General features: G+C 43.1%; 1 protein-coding gene across 2 annotated transcripts in view; it reads right to left on the reverse strand.

Annotated features, from left to right (window-relative positions):
* NF2 (neurofibromin 2) overlaps window positions 1-18554 on the reverse strand; it is a 76378-nt gene that overhangs the window by 55318 nt on the left and 2506 nt on the right. For both annotated transcript variants that reach the window (XM_018570200.1, XM_018570199.1), the window contains exons 2-7: window positions 15367-15661; window positions 8288-8413; window positions 8076-8198; window positions 6360-6443; window positions 1355-1423; window positions 96-178 (exon numbers count right to left, since the gene is read on the reverse strand). In XM_018570200.1, the coding sequence (XP_018425702.1) occupies window positions 96-178; window positions 1355-1423; window positions 6360-6443; window positions 8076-8198; window positions 8288-8413; window positions 15367-15480 (599 nt within the window). In that variant the 5' untranslated portion in view covers window positions 15481-15661. The remainder of the gene's footprint in view (window positions 1-95; window positions 179-1354; window positions 1424-6359; window positions 6444-8075; window positions 8199-8287; window positions 8414-15366; window positions 15662-18554) is intronic.

Below are 18554 nucleotides of genomic sequence, written 5' to 3' on the forward strand. Positions count from 1 at the left end.
AAAAAAAAAAAAAGACATCCATGTGCACATATTCTCATTTTCAATACAATCCATATAAAATCTACAAAGGTACTGAAACCAAGCTGCTATCTTACCTGGTGCGCCCACGATGTTCTGCATACCAGGCAGTTATTCTCTCTTCCCACATTTCTGGAGTCATCTGATACAGGTTAATCACCTGAAATAAGTAGGATACAATACCTAAAGCAGTGACACACAACTGGCAAACCCTGGAGCTGCTCACAGCACCCCCTCTCTTACTCTAAGATTTCTGCAAGGTTGTAGAGGAAAGACAGAGACCAGAACCTACAGCAGAGTTAAAGTTGACCATGCGCTGTTAGAATTTCATTTGAACGTTTAAAATCGATGCCCAGAACACTCCATCTTGCCATCACTGTCAACTTGCCACCAATGCTCATTGGAGGGACAGACAGGGGAGGGGGTCGGACACAGCTGCCTCTGTAAATCAGGCAGCAAGGTGGATTCCAACAATATTGTTTGGATGCTTCACGGCTGCAGCACGGCTCTGCGCTGTCAGCATATAGTGCAGTAGCCCAGTCTATGCTGAGTTTGGGTCACAGGAGTAGATTATTAAATATACTCCTATGACCCAAAACCCCCCAAAAAATAGCTTGAACAAACTATTGCATGCAAATTAGATTAGATGTGTAAGGTAGCTCTTTAGAGGGTATGTATAGTCCTAAATGTAAAATTTTAGATAACGATAGGTAGAAAATCATATTGATACACATAATCTTAGCAAATTGCCTGTTAGTGTTTAAAAAAGCATCTAGCAGAAGCAGTGATGTCACCCCCACCATCAGATGACAGTTCTTGGGCCCAGCGATTGGCTGCTAAGCCTGAGCACTGCATCATGGGATCCAAACACTTAAGCACCAGGAATTTAGCCCAGGCTGCGAAAGAGGAATAAGTGCTGACCAGGTAAGTATCAGTGGGACGGGAGGCTTCACAAAGGCACCGTTACTTGCTTTGAATAGGAAAATGACAAAGTCTCTCCAACAAAGGGAGTTTGAAATTACCAATAGAGTTAGATGCGTCTTATAAAAAAAATCGTGAAAATATTCTCTTCTAAGATAAATTAACATGGGGGGATATCAATAGGTTTATAAGCAGAATAGTCTTAGCCCATGCTGTTTCATAGCAATAAATCAAGTCCAAATCTTTAATAGGAATGATAGAAGAATGATGGTTTGAATCACATTGGCTGCAATTAGGTAAACAGGCTCAGTAACTGACAGAACTGCAGGCTTTTTCTGTAGGTAATACCATACAATAAAGGCAATCTGGCTCAGACAACTCATTTTAATACCTAGAAGATGTAAACTAGACTCACCCTCTTTGGAAGTAGCTCCTCTTCTGCTAGGAACCCACGCTTGTGTACAGAAGCATCGTAATCTCCATACTGAAAGAGAGAGGAAATAAATAGTACCAACTTTCTATAAGAAAATCACTTCAAGGAAAAACTAAGGAAAATAAGTGTGTGTATTGTTATTAGAACACAGCCCATATTCTCTCTTTTTTTTTTTAAAACCGCAGGCTGAAATACAATTCTCTTAATTACAGTAAGTTCCCTACTTACGAACCTAAAAGATGCAAACGAGCATTCGCATGTCCATTCACGGAAGTTCGTTCACTTGTCTTGCGTACATTGTCACGTGCGTCTGCTGCAAGAGGCTGTGCTTTTTGTGTACTTTATTGTACAGTACTGCACAGAGTACAGTATCTAGCGAAGGGTGTCCACTTGTACTGCTACTGCTAAGAAGCACCAAGCGATAACGATGGAAACAAAAGTAAAAATAGAGAAACTGGAGCGAGGCGAAAAAGATGGTAGACGTCACTCGTTCCTATAACATGAATCGTTCAACCATCAGCACGATTCTAAAGAATAAAGGACAAGATCATGGAACATGTGCCAATGATGTCCACAATAATAACGAAGAAGCGTGGAAAGGTGATGGAGAAGATGGAGAAACTTCTCAGTGTGTGGATGCAGGATCAGCATCAGGTCCCACTCAGCTTAATGCTGATTCAAGAGAAAGCTAAAAGCCTTTATGAAGACTTGAAGAAGAAACATGGCGAAGATTAAGAGGGCGCATATTTTAATGCCAGCAATGGCTGGTTTCATCGGTTTAAGGCTAGAGCCAACCTTCACAATGTAAAAGTAAATAGTGAGGCAGCAAGTGCCAATACGTTAGCTGCCTGTGAATTCCCTGAAACGCTTCGAGAAATTATAGCTAAAAGGCCAGTATCTACCTGAGCAGGTCTTTAACGTGGATGAGACAGCGCTGTACTGGAAGAGAATGCCAGACCAAAGTTACATCAGTAAGGAAGAAAAGTTGATGCCAGACTATAAAGCAGCAAAGGATAGGCTAAATCTGTTGTTTGGTAGCAATGCTTCCGGCGATATGAAGCTGAAGCCTCTCTTAGTTTATCATTCAGAACCCAAGAGCCCTTAAAAAAACATAGCCAAGGGCTTTCTTCCTGTTGTGTGGAAGAGTAACCACAAAGCCTTTGTTACACAGGCCATGTTCCAGGGCTGGTTTTTCTACCATATTATCCCAGGTAGAGAAATATAGCTTGGAGAAGGACATCCCATTCAACATTCTTTTGCTGCTGGACAATGCTCTGGGGCACCCCCCATTTATGGATGACTTTCATCCCAACGTCAAAGTAGTGCATCTGCCACTGAATACTACGTTGCTCATCCAACCTATGGACCAGGGAGTTGTAGCGACTTTCAAGAAATATTATTTACGTCGCGACTTTGGTCAGGCAGTAAAAGCAATTGACGAATCATGAACAACCGAATAGATTCACAATGCAGGAAATAGCAAGGGGATTTTTTTCATTTGAGGAGGCACTGTTAATTTTTGAAGCACAGGACACGAACGTAGAACGATACACGAAGGTTGCAGCAGCCGTTCAGAATGCAATCCAGTGCTACAGTGTCATCTATGACGAGAGAAAAAAAAAAAAGCTACTTTGCAGACATCACTGGATCGTTTTTTTCAAGAGGGTAGATAGAATTGAGTCCAGCAAGGAACCAGAACCTGTGCCATCAATGTCAGACATGAATGATATTGCAGCTTGTCCTTTATCTCCTATTGATGGTGATTCTTCAGCTCTACCATCTCCTACCTCCGGTCAGTAACTCTTCTTGCCCGTTTAATCAATGCCAGCTGTTGTACTGTACTTTTCAAGGTACTGTAAGATTAAAAATGTTTTCTTTATAATTTTTTGTTTGTCTTTTATGTATTTTTTGAGTGAAAAGTATTTTAGTATTAAAGTATTCTAAACCTATCACAGTACAGTACTATATAGCCAACTGTATTAGTTGGTTACCTAAGCTAACTTTGTTGGACTTACGGACGTGCTCTTGGAACGGAACTCATTTGTAAGTAGGGGACTTACTGTCTATATTTCAAGCAGCACTGAAAATAAAGTAAAAGGTGAAGTTCTACTTTCATAGTAACCACTTCTCCTGCATCCTGCAGATAGGGCAGTAAAGGAGAAGCAGCACACTTATGAGATCATTGCTGTGCTCTTCTATTCTGTATGTATGTTCAGGACGTTAGAGTGACAGACCTCAGCAAAGCAATAGAGCCCCCAATGGCTCAGTGTGCTGACACCACTCTAGAGTGCTTTGCTACAGGGCCAAGCATTTAGACCCCTGCTGCCCCACCTGAGGCCCTTTTTGGTGCTTGGTGTGAAGACATTAGTCAGCATTTTCCCCACCTAGGTGTTTACTTGGGGAAAGCGAAGGAAAATATTAAAGTGGTTTCACGCTTTCCTCTATCTGTGCCGTTCATTTCTTTTCCCTCCTTTTTGTGTATTTTTTTCCTCTCTGACCTTTTAGAAGATCCTACTGTGAATATAAAATGTGGCGACAGAAATTTTATTTTTTAAAGGGGCACCAATTTGTAAAAGAACTGTAGTAGCTGTGATCTCTAGCAGTCTCTTGTAGCATGTCTCCAGTCTCTGACAGCCTCCTGATACATGTTTCCAGTCTCCATTTATGCTTGTAGCACTTCTGCATTCTATGACCATCTGCATGCCAACATTCTCTAACCATCTAGCGCAGCTTTGGACAAATCCAAAAAGCCGGATCGCCAATGCTCCTTAAAAACTACAGCTGGCGCTTAACGTTTGAGGTGTTCTCTAGTTGTTGACAATGCAATTGTCTCCTAAAAAATCATGCTGGCTCTGGATCAAAGAGAATGGCTTCTGAATGCCATATACTTTTGTCCACCCTTGATCTAGCATTACATACATTGAACATTATGTATGGCATTTCATTGATGTCAAGGGGTCACACTTCAGGTCCCTTATATTAAGTTTACCACCACAAATAAGACTATCTGCATTAAAATGTAATTCATTTGATTTACTGAATACAGAATTGCAGAAAATAGTGTAATGTTTTATATTTTCCTGTAGTTCTGCCTAAAATCACGGTCAGTTTTTTATCCAGAAAATACACATTAAAAGCCTTATAAATTCATGAACCACTGCAAGTCCTAATGCAATATTCTGCACTAGCTGATAAGGTTAAATATAGGCATGTCCAAGAGAGCCTCAAGTTTCAGAACAATGACCTAAGTAGAGTCTCTGATATATTTAATTAATAAAAGAGCAAGATGAAAGGTCCATTGAATTCTACTGGGTAAAGTTAACAGGAATATTCTTCACAACGATGGACATGGTGTAATACAGAAAAAAGAATTAACTGCCCTACTCGTTTCCATATATTAAAAGGGAATCTGCTAACAAGAAAAGTGCACTGGGACATGAAGTAGTTCACTAATTAGATGAAGTAACATCTTTATGCCGAGTCTGTCAGTGCAGATTAAGATTGATTTAATATTATATTCACAATGGGCACAACAATTTTAGAGAAATATCTTAATTGTCCAAAGCAGTGAAGTGTTCTAGTAGAAAAGCAGTGATCTGAAGAGATGGCACCAATATGTAAATTGTTCATGGCTGATTAATCAACAACAAAAATGTAATTCAAACTGATTTCTACATTAGTTTAATGAGCTCTAAAACACTAATCTTATTTTACAAGTGACAGAATTACTTTAAACATGCTTATCAATAATTGTCAGAAAAGCGTTGAATTGGCACATAGATACACCATTAAACCCATTAGATCTCAGGCCAGTTGAAGTAGTTGTTGAATTCAAGGCAACATAAAAAGAAGAGGGAGGGAGTGAGATCTAATGATCATAGTATCAAATGCTATTTCTCTATTGAAAGCCCAGGCTTGGACATTGTACATGTATCCCTTGGACAACATCCTCTTGGCTGAGGAAGCAAGTATAATGCTGTGAACAAACTTCTGTATATTATACACTCGGCCACCCACCACTCCCTCTAAGCACAAGTAAGTCCCCTTTTACAAGTCCTCAGATGCATGCTTACCTAGAGCAGAGAGGCACAGCCTGCCTGGAGCACAGGCTTGGGGTTTCCTTCCTGCACCACTGTTTTCTGATTCTATCACAGCACTGTTGACTCTCACAGGAAACAATGGAGTAGCTTACAGAGTACAGAGGTGCTTTTATGTCCGCTCCATTACTTTCTACTGGAGTTAACAGTACATGCATGAGGCAGCAGGGAAAAAATTAAAGAGTGAACGAAAAATCAAGGCATGGCTTTCTGCAGGCCATGCCTGTCAGCCCTGGGGAAGCATGCTAATGAGATCTGAAAATGGGGACTTATGCATCATGTTCTATACAATGTATGGAACATAAGAACGCAGAGGGGCATACCATCGCTGCAGTGGAGCCCCACTGCAAGGGTTAAAGGAGAACTATGAGGTGAGTGCTTTTCCCTCACCTCATAGTTCTAGCCGACCTGTGACAATGAGACTGTCACAGGTCGGCTCAGTAGATCGGGAGGTGAGCGAACACATACCGGGTTCGCTCGCCTCTCTGCCGTGACAGGGGGAGGGGCTGGATTCCCCTCTCCCCGCTCTGCCAGCGCTGACTGGCGGAACGGACGGGGAGGGGGCGGGTACAGCTGGCTCTGCCTCTAGATAGGCCGAGCCAGCTGTCACTCACGCAGCTGGGCGGATCCCGTCATCTACGTCGGGATCCGCTCCGGCGTCTCAGTATACCACGAGCTGTAGCTCGCGGTATACTGAGCTTAGGGTAACGGGAGGACGCTAGTTTGTGTCCTCCCGTTACCCTAAGGAGAACTATGGGGAAAAACACTGACCCCATAGTTCTCCTTTAAGAATTTTTTCCCTGAGTTCAGGCGCGACGGCTTCCCTGGCTTCTAGAGTTTGTCATATATTCATGCAAATCAAAAGACAAAAACAGAGAAAAAAAACTCACCTTTGCTTGAACTGCATATGAAGCTAACAGCACAGACGCTTCTGGAGGGCAATATATTTTCTCATCCAATATTTGCTTTTTAACCTGTTTAAAAGTATAAAAAAAAGAAGGTTAAAGCTTATGAACGTCAACCCTACAAATACAGCAAGCTACTCGAGGCCATCACAAAAAATAATACGCTCCCTCCTTAACCCCCCCCACACATAAAATAATATGCACCCCCTTTTTAAAACCCCCTCACACAAAATAATAATACACTCAAACCCCCCCCCACCTGTTCACGTCTTTGCAGGGAGGAGGCTGTGAGGAGGATCGTTGCCTGGTTATCTGGGGGTGATTAGTGAGGTCTGCAGCACTAATCACCCCCAGATAACCAGGCATCGATCCTGCTCACATACATCCTTTCTTTCGACCAGAGCTCAGAACTGTCAGAGCTCCGTCCGAAGGAAGCCAGGGATGCAGACCGTGGACCTTGACACAGATGCAGACCGCGGAGCTGCTCCCGCAAGTCAGGTACGCGGTCTGCGACCGTGTGCCTGACATGTCAGCTGGCTGCGGGCCACATAGTACCGGCTCGCGGGCCGGAGTTGGCCCGTGGACTGGTACTTGGAGACCCAAATTTCCACTCTGCCTCACTTTATTTTTACTCGCCAAATGCGGGCAGGCGAGTGGAAATTTTGAGCCCTGACATAGCACACCTAGTGTGCGATACTGTGTGCATTCATTTGAATGAAACCCCAACACCCCTCTCAGAAGTGGTCTTTTGTGTTAGTGTATGTATTTTTTAATGTTACCCTGCTTGATTATCACTGAGGTCGATGACTCAGTCCTTTTTGTGTAAGCCCCACCTTTCTTCCTGTGTGCAGTACTTCCTGTGTCATGGCCACAGCTACAGGCCACATGTAACTAGGACACATATACTCTGCGCAGTATGCTAGAAAAGGCATCATTTTCTGACCGCACAATACTATAACCATTCGACTGCTGTTCCTATCATCTGCTGTAATCCTGATGTTAAGAATAAACACCTCTTTTGAATGAATCGGTATTGACGAGTTCAGCTATCTGACAAGGATTGTCCGCAGTGAGTATATCTGCTTATACAGGCCAGGCATAGAGGTCTCAGCAAGGGATATATCGCTATCACAACGATCGGAGTCAGAATACATACAGTAAAATTCATGTAGAAATTGCATTGTTTCCTGTGGGGCTGGTTCACATCTAAGAGCTGCAGTTTAGTGTGAAAAGAAAAGGAAATCTTTATGGGCCCATTCACAGATATGCATTTACCACACATACTGCAATGCATACAGGACAGTGTGAGTTCTTCAGCCTTAGAGTCTTTGCTTTCATTTTTGGGGATCTTTAAGAATGAATTTCTTCACACTACAAGCAACTAGAGTGGTCAGTATGCTTGTTTTAAAGCTATTTTACTGTGTAAAAATATGTAAATAATTTAAATGTGAATAGTCTGGGTCACATTTGTACTTTTAGAGTGTAAACCCTTTTTTTGGCTTTACTTCCTTTTTTGGGTAACAGGAGTACATGTACCAATGTACTCCCATGGCTCAAAGAGAGTAGATAGCAGGCTTATGCTTGAGATCTGCTGCTTAAACCCAACACGCAATCTGTTGTTCAAACCCAACAAGCAATAACTGGTGTGTATGGTGTGGGAATAAACTTTCCAGCTGGAAGAAATATGGAATGGAAGCTTACCTGAAGGAAGAATAGATGCTGTGTAATCTCCTGTACAAGCTCCTCCTCTACATTTTCAGGATAAAATTTGGCTAAAAAGTGGAATGTCACAGGTTCTTCTTTTGGAACATCGTGATCCAGTACCTGTAGGGAATTAATTCAATATGCAAAGTAAGGCCGCTAAGAGGTGGGCATACATACACACAACATAGCATTGTAGTAATCTCAGTTACCTTTTTATCCATTTTTAGCCACGCTATGGTGTCTTTAATAGTATACTGAAGACCAAAAAACCAAGTTTCGCGAAGGCCCAAAGTTCGACATACCAAATCAAACAGATCTTTTCCTTTCCACTTTACCTGAAAGACAGAAAAATATATTTGCCAAGTCCTATTGTGTATTTAAATATCATTTAAAGAGGACCTTTCACTATTTACTGTACTTTTGATCATTCCCTTTGTGAACTATATATAATAAATTGTCCCTCCACCCTCCCATTTCTTCACTTCTCACCTAGGCAATAGTAGCATACCTTCAGCTACCAGCAACCTCCTGGGATATTCACGTCATGCATCCCAGGAAGTTGCAGGTCGGTAAACACCAAAGTTTCGTAAAATTTCACACTTAGATATCAGCTACGCAGGCATGAAATTGAAAAAATAAAAAGTTAGTACACATACTTACCTACCCCGGGGCACTCCTGTACTACAGTGACATCATGCTTTTTTTTTTCCATGTCAAGCTATTTTGTGATGGGAAGGGGCCCCAATATATTAAAGTGACACTAAAGCCTACCATTTTTTCCCTCTAATGCTGGTGTAAAGAGTTCTCTTATGTGAAACCTCTTGATGTATATGTCATCTTCCTTCTAGACACTTCAAGGTGTCCCTTCAGCACTGGTGCCGCTGTCCAACTCTACGGGGGCTCCTTCTTCTTACAGGGTGACACCAGCATGCATACACTGACTTACATTGCAAGCCTCTATTTGCTAGACACCCGTCCCAGCAGGGATTCCCACCTACCCTCTCTCTGCTCCTCCAGCGCTCATTCGAGGGACAAACAGGGGAGGGGGCTGGCACAGTTGGCTCTGGCTCAAGAGAGGCAGAGCCAGCTGTCAATCCAACAGCAGGGTGGATCCCGACAATACTGTCGGAAACTTTCCCAGCTGCAGCGTGGCTCTGCACTATAGCGGGCAGTATTCCGCTTTATGCTGACATTTGGTCACAGGAGTACATTAGGAAAAGTACTCCTGTAACACAAAACAGGACTAAAAGAGTCCAAAAAAAGCTTTTTTAAGTCAGGGGTGGACAAATTAATATTGAATTCCGGGGCTAGTCTGTCTAATCCTAGAGCAAGCAGGATGTTTTTTTTTTTAAGGAGCCAGATCCATTGACAACTAGACAAAACCCTAAAAGTTAGGGGTTAGCAGTAATTTTTAAGGAGCATTGGCTTCCGGTCTCCTAGGAGTTGTATAGCCCTGTATTAAGCAGACCTTTCCTTTTTATTGCAACCTCTGCTTTAAAGGAGAACTATGACATGAGTGATTTCCACTCATGTCATAGTTCTAAGCCGACCTGTGACAATGAGACTGTCACAGGTCGGCTCAGTAGATCGGAGGTGAGGTAAAACATACCGGGTTCCCTCACCTCTCGATCCTGTCAAGGCTCTCTGCCGTGACAGGGGGAGGGGCTGGATTCCCCTCTCCCCGCTCCGATCTGCCAGCGCTGACTGGCGGAACGGACGGGGGAGGGGGCGGGTACAGCTGGCTCTGCCTCTAGATAGGCAGAGCCAGCTGTCACTCACGCAGCTGGGCGGAAGTCGGGATCCGCCTCCGGTGCGGCGTCTCAGTATACCGCGAGCTGTAGCTGTAGCTCGCGGTAGCTGTAGCTCGCGGTATACTGAGCTTAGGGTGACGGGAGGACGCTAGTTTGTGTCCTCCCGTTACCCCAAGGAGAACTATGGGGAAAAACACTGACCCCATAGTTCTCCTTTAAAGAAAACCACAAAATTAATTTACAGCAAAACTAATAAAACAACATTGTTGACATCTTCTAAAAGAAAGTGGGTGACAAACGGTAAAGGTGATTTGTAAGTATTACTTGAAAACAGCAGGTGAAGGCAGCCTGCAATTTTAAAGTGGTTTCCGGAATAAGGACATACTTTCAAGGGCATTCTTTACCGCACTCAAGGTAAACTGCATCATAACTGCAGTATAATCTTACAGTGCACCACAAATATGATATTACAGTGCTAGAGGGTCCTAAGCTGCTATCCGGAGAACAGCAGAAAAAGCTCAGAAACTGTTTGGTATTTCAGCTGCAGAATTGTGTTGCCCTTTTTTTTAAAACCATCACTGAGAAAATGACTCAGCTTGTGTGCACCATAACAAAGTATAAACCGTAATAACCAGGATAATTCATTAGGACTATCTTCTAATGACTTACACATACATACAAAAAATAACAGCATTATCATAAGTGCCCACAATTAGACCTCATGCAATACTAGAGCCTTAATAATTAGGACAACTTTACAAAACAGTCCATACATAATGAGAGCTAATTTAATGAACACCCGCCATATTGATACAGAACCCAGGTGCAATTTTTGACAAGTCCACGTTATCCTTCAAAAATTTGCTTCTCTCAATCACCGGTTTAAATTCAACTATTAAACATTTATTTTCCTTGAAAAAACACATAATGCTTTGCTATTGTTTTGACCATTGAATCTGAATTTCAACCTGAAACTAAGGGGGAAACATGAACGCCATCTTAATTCCTGTATTTGTCTCTTATTATAGCTATAGGATGGTGTCGGGAATTGCGGAGCTGCGGAACAGAAGGTACTTGAGGGAAGCTGATGTTACAGTTCCGCTTTAAGCATTTTATTGCCCAGATTTTAATTCTGACTGAAGTTTACCTTTAACATCACAATGCATAAACAAGTTTTACTGATGTTCATATAATTAAAAGTGATACATAAACTGCTGCTGGCACTTCATAAACCCCAACATTCTAATCCCATTGTGGCCTTAATATGCTGTTGCTAGCAATATTACACAGTCCCTTGCTGGCCATTAATGTGATCACAGTTTTACACTGCTCCCAGTGCTGATGTTTATTTGATCATGTGAATTATTGATTATCCTTCCTTTAAGCACGGCACGGGGTAAATGTTAGTTAACTCGAGGGGGGGATGGATATTATTTACCTTAACCTTCGGCTCACTGAGGGCAGTTCCTTGTAGTCAGCATGTACAAGGCAGGACTAATAGTCCTGCATTGTATGTGGAGGAGGCACGTGTGCAACTGTGACTAGGCACGCCTTTGAGGGGAGGCCGGGAATAAGGCAAGTATTACACCTTATTCCTCTACCTATAGGCAAAAATGAGCATTTAACCCTTGCAGTGTGTGTGATGAGGAAGGCGGGGGGGGTGACTTTTTTTAGCCTCGAGTTCAACTTTTAATGTTTCAACGCCCAACAGTATTATTTCACAGACTTATCATTTACACATGCTGTGTGGTCATCATGAGGCACATTTACCAAGCAGTTACAGTTCTATGACCACAAAACTCCTTAATTAGTGATTTGGTAGGCTTAACGGGGAAAGCCTGATGTATTCATGGTTATGTGACCAGAAAACGAGCCACGCCAGAAGTAGGTTTGGACAGAGTATAGATGGTGCTCCCGGATATGATAAACTAGGTGTACTACATTACAATTACAGCGTAATAGCAAAAGTGTCCCCGTTTGTTGAACAAGCTAAATCTGTAACAGTCACTGCACTGCTGGCTAGCACAGAAGTGCGTAGTGGTACAGTAGTGGCAAAAAAAAATGGTGGTTGGTGTGCAGGTGTGGCGCAGGGGGAATAAAGATGGAGGTCAGCTGTTTTGGCAAGAGTGAAAGGAGGGGTTTTTGGGTATGTGGTGACAGAATGGGATGCGCTGCAGGAGCGTTCCTCCACTAAGGAGCGGTCAACTGTATCTCCGAATCCTGACAGCAGTCCTCTACACCAGAAGTCGGGGTAAGGTATGGGCATGGTGAGCTGAGCTGCCATGCCAGAGATTACAGTGCCTCTGTGCACCGCAGAAGCCGAGTGGCAGGAGGGTGGTGTGACCTGAAAAAGGCCAGAAATTACAATCACTCCATGTCCGAATGCATGCAAGCAGCTGTACTCTGAGATCTTGGCAAATATTTTTAAAAGCAGTTCAAACATAAGAAACCTGCTCAGATTGAATAAGCTGGAAGATTCTTAAAAGATAAAGATATAAAAAAAAAAAAAAACCCATATACTGCCTGTCATTTTGGGGAAACCCTCTCTCAAGTCCACACATCACAGACTTTAGCACTGCAATCGCACCTTTGTCCCCCTCTCCTACTGGCCAATCACAAAGCAAATGGCCCCAGTCTCCATTTTATGAGTGGGCAGAGATGCAACCGCAGCGCTGTGGTCTATGTGACCTGCAGCGTTGAAGCTAGAGGAGGCATGGAATTTCAGCAGGAGCTGGACTTCCACCCAAAAGTATGTTTAAGATTTGTGGGGAAAAGGAGTAAATTCTTATTATAGGTGAGTTTATAGCAGAGACAATACAAATGCCCGAACTACAGTAAGTGTATTGTGCCCAGCTACAGCTCGCGGTATACTGAGACGCCGCAGCTGAAGCGGATCCCGACAATTATGTCATCTTGGGTTTGCATACACTTTACATGTGACAAAGTTTTGTAAATGTTTTAAAAAGTGTAGCAAACATCCACAAATCACTGCAATACATGCACATTACCCCAATTTCCCCATATTTTACCCCTCTTCACCAGCATATAATGATTTCTTTCCACGCAGAGCAATGCTGCTGCCTTGACTCCCTAAAGCCTGTCACACATTGAGAGATGTTGTTCTGAGGGACATACCCATGTCAATAGGAAGTGACCTCCTTGCAGCTGCCCTTGCGAGACGTTTACAAGCCTAATCATGAGGTAAAGTATATTTTTGAAACAGCCTCTCACAGTGTAGAAAAACGCATTTTCCAATACACTGTGTATTGGACATAAGAACCACATTCCATCGCTGCAGCAGAGGAGGAGGAGGAGACATGCACGGACGTATGTGATACATCGCTGGCAGTGGGCCCCTTTAAACAAACTGCCTGCGGCTATAGCCCACACGTGGAATTTGATGTGTGCAAAAGAAAAACACATTGGCAGTGGAAGGGCTAACCCTTGCATGTGGTTGGTAGATACAATGCAAGGATTAAGATTATATTTGGCCGGAGTTCTTCTTTAAACATATTTGTATGTAGTGAGGCCAGTCCTTCTCATCTAAGAGGCCAAAAAAGACAAAATTTCAGGGGTACAAGGAACCTGCAATCTGAGGTTAAGATACACTTTAGGAGCTGCAACAGTCCAAACAACAGCTTCTAGTCAATAGATTAGAACAACACTCCTAATGGGCTCATTAACATATATGTCACTCTATTGTGCTTGATAAACACTCATGCTTCAATATATGGTATAAAGCAGGGTTAGGCAACCTTGGCACTGAAGCTGTAGCGGAACGACAAGTCCCATGAGGCATTGCAAGATTCTGACAGCCACAGGAATGACTCCCAGAGGCTGATGTGATTGGTAGTTTCACAACCGTTTGAGTGCTGAGCTTGCCTATTCCTGGTTTAAAGCTTAAACTGAGTTGAATGGATCAGCTGAGACGTGTAGATACCCACTGAGAACTGTCCGATCCTGGCTGATTCTAAGCCCATCTGACTCCAATCACTCATCTCTATTTAAATCTTTCCAACAACCAAAAAGTCTTCCACTCTCATAGCCAGGGCTTGAAAAATGTTAGGGTGTCTCACCAATCAGTATGACCGGATTATAGCCTTGCAATTTGTTAACATTTTTTGGGGACAGATAGAGCATGTTTGCGTGTGCATGTTGGGGCAGGGGATATGAAAAAAATGTAGTGTTTTAAAAAAAAACAATTATGCTTCTTTCATTTTTTTTATTACTCTTTTTTAACACTTAACTTTATTGCTATCACATAGGGGACTAAGAAGCCCCCTATGTGATAGCCAATTTACATGACAGGTCCTCTTTATGGAGACATCAGGGGGTCCAGGACCTAATGTCACCCCCGGAGAAGCTGATGAAGCAAAGATCTGCTTCACCAGCTTCTCCCCTGCTTTTGAAGCTGGAGAGTGACAGCAGAATGCGGACGTCATGTAATCTACATGACTACCTGCATTCGGGGACTGGAGAGAAGATCAGAGGGAGGTCGTGTACTGATCTCCCTTTCATCTCCTGTCACATAGCAGCTGCGCCGGTCCCAGCTGCACCAGGCACAGCGGATGTTGGGACGGACAACGGCAGTGACACCTGCTGCTAATACAAGCGATCGGGTGTCTCTAGATCAGGTTGGATAACCCCTCTGTAACAGATATGCTCTCCAACTAGCGTGCAATACTCATCAGAGGCATACATCATCTCCTGTCCAGTAGCCAATTCAGTTAAACATTTACAGTTGGCAACAGTTTACATCTCCTTCTACAGTCAGTTGGACCACGTTTTCTATCTTTTTAAAAGAATTTGATAACTGGTTTCTGGATTCCATGTGATGTAATTTCCTCTTATTGTATGCCTAGGCAAAATAAGAAAAAATAAAGCTCCTCATCCTTGTGTTAAAGCTTTGTGAATTAATCCTCTGACCTTGTTCACACCATCCAATGCTTTCACAGCATGGTTTGTGCCATGAACACACTGGATCGCATAAACAAAGCCTTCCCACTTTCTGGGGTGGGAGAGGGCAAGGTAGTGTCATTCATTTCAATGGAAGCGCAGACATGCGTTCTTCCTGCAGTGCACGCACTATTTTTTGTGATCGCATCACACTGGAACACAGGGCATTGTGGTACCACACGTTCCGCTGCAGTCAACGTGTCTGCAGTGGCACTACCGCAACAACTCCTCCAGAATGTGGGGAGGATTTGTTTATGCGATCCAGTGCGTTCATGGCACAGAACGGTGCCGTGAACGCATTGGATGGTGTGAACAGGCCCTTAAAGTGAGTAAAATGCTTCCGTGCTTGTTTCATCAGCGAATAACCAGATTGCAGTGTACACACAGACAAGAAAACGTGATAGGAGAGATGAAATTGGTACTTTATGTCTCATCTATGCTATACACCTGTACCAGTCAACTGCTCACTTAGTCACTATTGCCTAGAAAGCTTTTGGCTCAACTGATCAACTAAATGCCAACTGATGTATATGCATTACAAACAAAGAACAACACAGTGAGCACTAGAAATGCATCATTACCTCACAGTTAAACTCCATCTCTGCATCCATCGTAATGATACGGACAATAAATGTTTTGGGCTGTTTCCTCTTTAGAGAAGAGAAGCTCATTCTTGAAGCAATTGCACCCGCCATATTTAAACAGAGTTGTTATCCAGATGTAACAGTCTTTTTCAGGTACTTATATAAAAGCAGCGTCTTCTTCCATGCTTTGTATTGATGTACACATTCTGAACCAAGCAAGAAATTGAGTCCTTTGTGGTTATTCCTCTTTAAGAAACATGGCATTTGCATGTGGAGTGCCAGTTATGGTAACCTGGAACACACAAGAAAAGGTGAAATGCATAAATAGTAAAGGATTAGTCAGTTGACAGATGTAGATTGAAATCTCTAGTTATTTATAGAGATCACTGATGGACATATGCTGTCTTATCATAGTCTTAGCAATAACAACGACATAAAACTCTTACCACTGAAGGTCTAAGTACCAAAAGCTCCTCCAAAGTCAAAGAGGGACCAACAAAGGAATGAGGGAATGGCCTCAACATACAGGAGGAACCTACATAATCCCCTACAACAATGAACCATTACACACCACTATTTGGCACCAAAGCTCATTAAGAGGAACAAGTGTAAGTCTTCATACTCAGCCATCAGCCAGTAGCACACAACCAAGTCGCAGAGGAACACGTTAAGAGCTCCCATATTTTAGTAAGTAACAAGGTCCATCACCAAAGAGCAGCTAGCTGCATCATTAATGCAGTGAAAGCTACTAAAGCAATCCCTAAACAAATACTGACCAAAACCACATTGTGTAGCAGGGGTTGAATATATAAACACAGAAGTCAAGAATTAACCAATTCACTTGATATGCTATCATGCAGTTTGAATGACCAGGGACAATGGGCTACCCTCAACAGCTATGAAATATGCTTCAAAATGTTAAGTACCAGATGCTTTTTTTTTTTTTTTTTTTTTTTTTTTAAAAATCATGGAATTTGTCTGCTCCTTTATCATAACTATCCTTAGTAGGCTTTAGACCTTGTTGAGGGAAATATCAAATGTGGACCAAGACATTTTCAATGGGATGATAGAGAGCATTGATTTGAAGAGCTTCTTTGGACTTGTGCCTTCAGTTCTGATCCGCAGGGGACACTGATTTTGAATCTGCGTCTATCAGAAGTTACCGAACCCATGTTGTGCTATGGGGAATCGGATGTGTCCATTTACATCCAATTACCTCCGATCCGGTGCAGTCAGGTCTGTTGAAACAGAACCCAGGGGGCCGGTTCACACCACAAAGTCTGCGCTCCAGATCGTTCGGCCTCTGGAACGCAAGCTGGCCGGCTCCCTGCATTCAGGGGCGGGAGGGAGCGTAGCGGTGCATTGAAGCCAATGGCACCGCAGCCACACCCCTGCCCGCAGTGCGATCGCACATTAGTGCCTGCGTTCCGGGTGCGCGCGATCGCACTGCAGGCGGGGGACGTGGCTATTGCTATTGACTTCAATGCACCGCCATACCCCTACCGCCCCTGAACGCAGGGAGCCGGCCGGCTTGCATTCCAGAGGCCGAACGCTCTGGAACCCAGACTTTGTGGTGTCAACTGGTCCTGATCCATTTGTTTTTCTGGACCTGTCTGGAGCCAGCGGTAACTGGATGTACATCAGGCTGCCCATAGACTAACATTGGGCTTCTGATCAGGTCCGCCTGAAAAACAGATGGACCTTATCAGAATGCCCATGTGTAGGGGGCTTAACTGTCTATCCCAATCAATGACCGTCTCCTGAAGCATACCCCCCAGTCTTCCCTCACTCTTGTAGAAGGTGTGTAGCCTGAACATGCCTTCAGTCTCCGAACACCTACTGTTTTCGACACTGTAGTTTTCTGTAGCATAGCATACATGGAATATTATGCACAGCCTTATAGACATGTGCACTGCCAAAAAAATTGTTTAGTTTTAAATTCGGATTTGTGTTATTTCGTTTTTCGGGAAGTCAATTCGGATTCGGACGAAATTCGGTAGCGGTAGGTCGAACGTTCGTTTTTTTTTTCTGTTCTTATTAGTTTCTTATTCGTTTCGTTCGTTTGTGACATTTGAGGGGGAAAAAATATTTTTCTTCTTCTCTAATGTCAATTTGCTCCAACGAACGAAACGAATAAGAAACGAATAAGAACCGAAAACGAAACGAACGTTCGAACTACCACTACCGAATTTCGGAAATGGAAATTCGGATTCGTTTGCATTCGTTATGTCTGTAATTCGGAATTCGGATACATCCGAATGTCCGAATTTCCGAAAATTCGTCCGAATTTCGTCGACGATCGAAACGAATCGCACATGTCTACAGCCTTATGCTGATTTCAGGATCTGCGCTGTAAATCCCCCTATATTGAATAAGTTGACCACCACGGCTCTAAGTAGTCAGCAGACTAGTATCACTATCTACTCCAAATTATTAACTGAAACTAGTGCTACATGCTGATGCTGCAACCTTCCAATCCGATCATAGACCAATGTCACGTTTGACAAAACAACAATCCACTGTGCACAAAAAACAGTCAGGTCCACCCTGCATAATCTGGAATACATATGCAACCCAAATAAACTAAACCTCACCTGGCCTACAAAGCACTTAAGTTACCAACAATGCAGAACGACATACTTCTGGAGGCATCTGTAAATGTGTGAAGCTGGGTACACAGGTAGAAATTCGTATGCACGGTCGCACAAAACAAATCTCAGCAGAACATTCGATAATGCCATCAGAGACTTGTACAATGTCATTCGAAATTTTCATTGATTTTAGAGCTCCATTTTTAAATGAATGGAGTGTCCAGAGTTTCCATTAAAAAAATGCATTCACGGCTAGAATTTTGTTTGTTCTTTCCATCCTGCTCCTTTGATTTTTTTTCCGTTAATGCAGTCGAAAGTGATTTTCAATTTGACTAGAGCTGCAACAACTAATCGATGTAGTCGATTAAAATCGACGATGGAAAACGTTGTCAGCGTTTTCCATCATCGTTTAGTTACCCTGCTAGCTGCTCCACACATGAACCGAGCCGTGCGCCGCACAACAGACGACAAGCCTCTTCTCCTCTCCTCCCCACTCTGAGCTCCCTGACTCGCCGCTGGCCGCCAACGATCGAGGGGGAATGGCACCAGACAGGCCCACGATCTCGCATCTAAAAGTAAGAGTGCCTGCTCCCC

The sequence above is a fragment of the Nanorana parkeri genome, unplaced genomic scaffold, assembly GCF_000935625.1.
Source record: "Nanorana parkeri isolate BGI_ZX_2015 unplaced genomic scaffold, ASM93562v1 scaffold1476, whole genome shotgun sequence".
NCBI lineage: Eukaryota > Metazoa > Chordata > Amphibia > Anura > Dicroglossidae > Nanorana > Nanorana parkeri.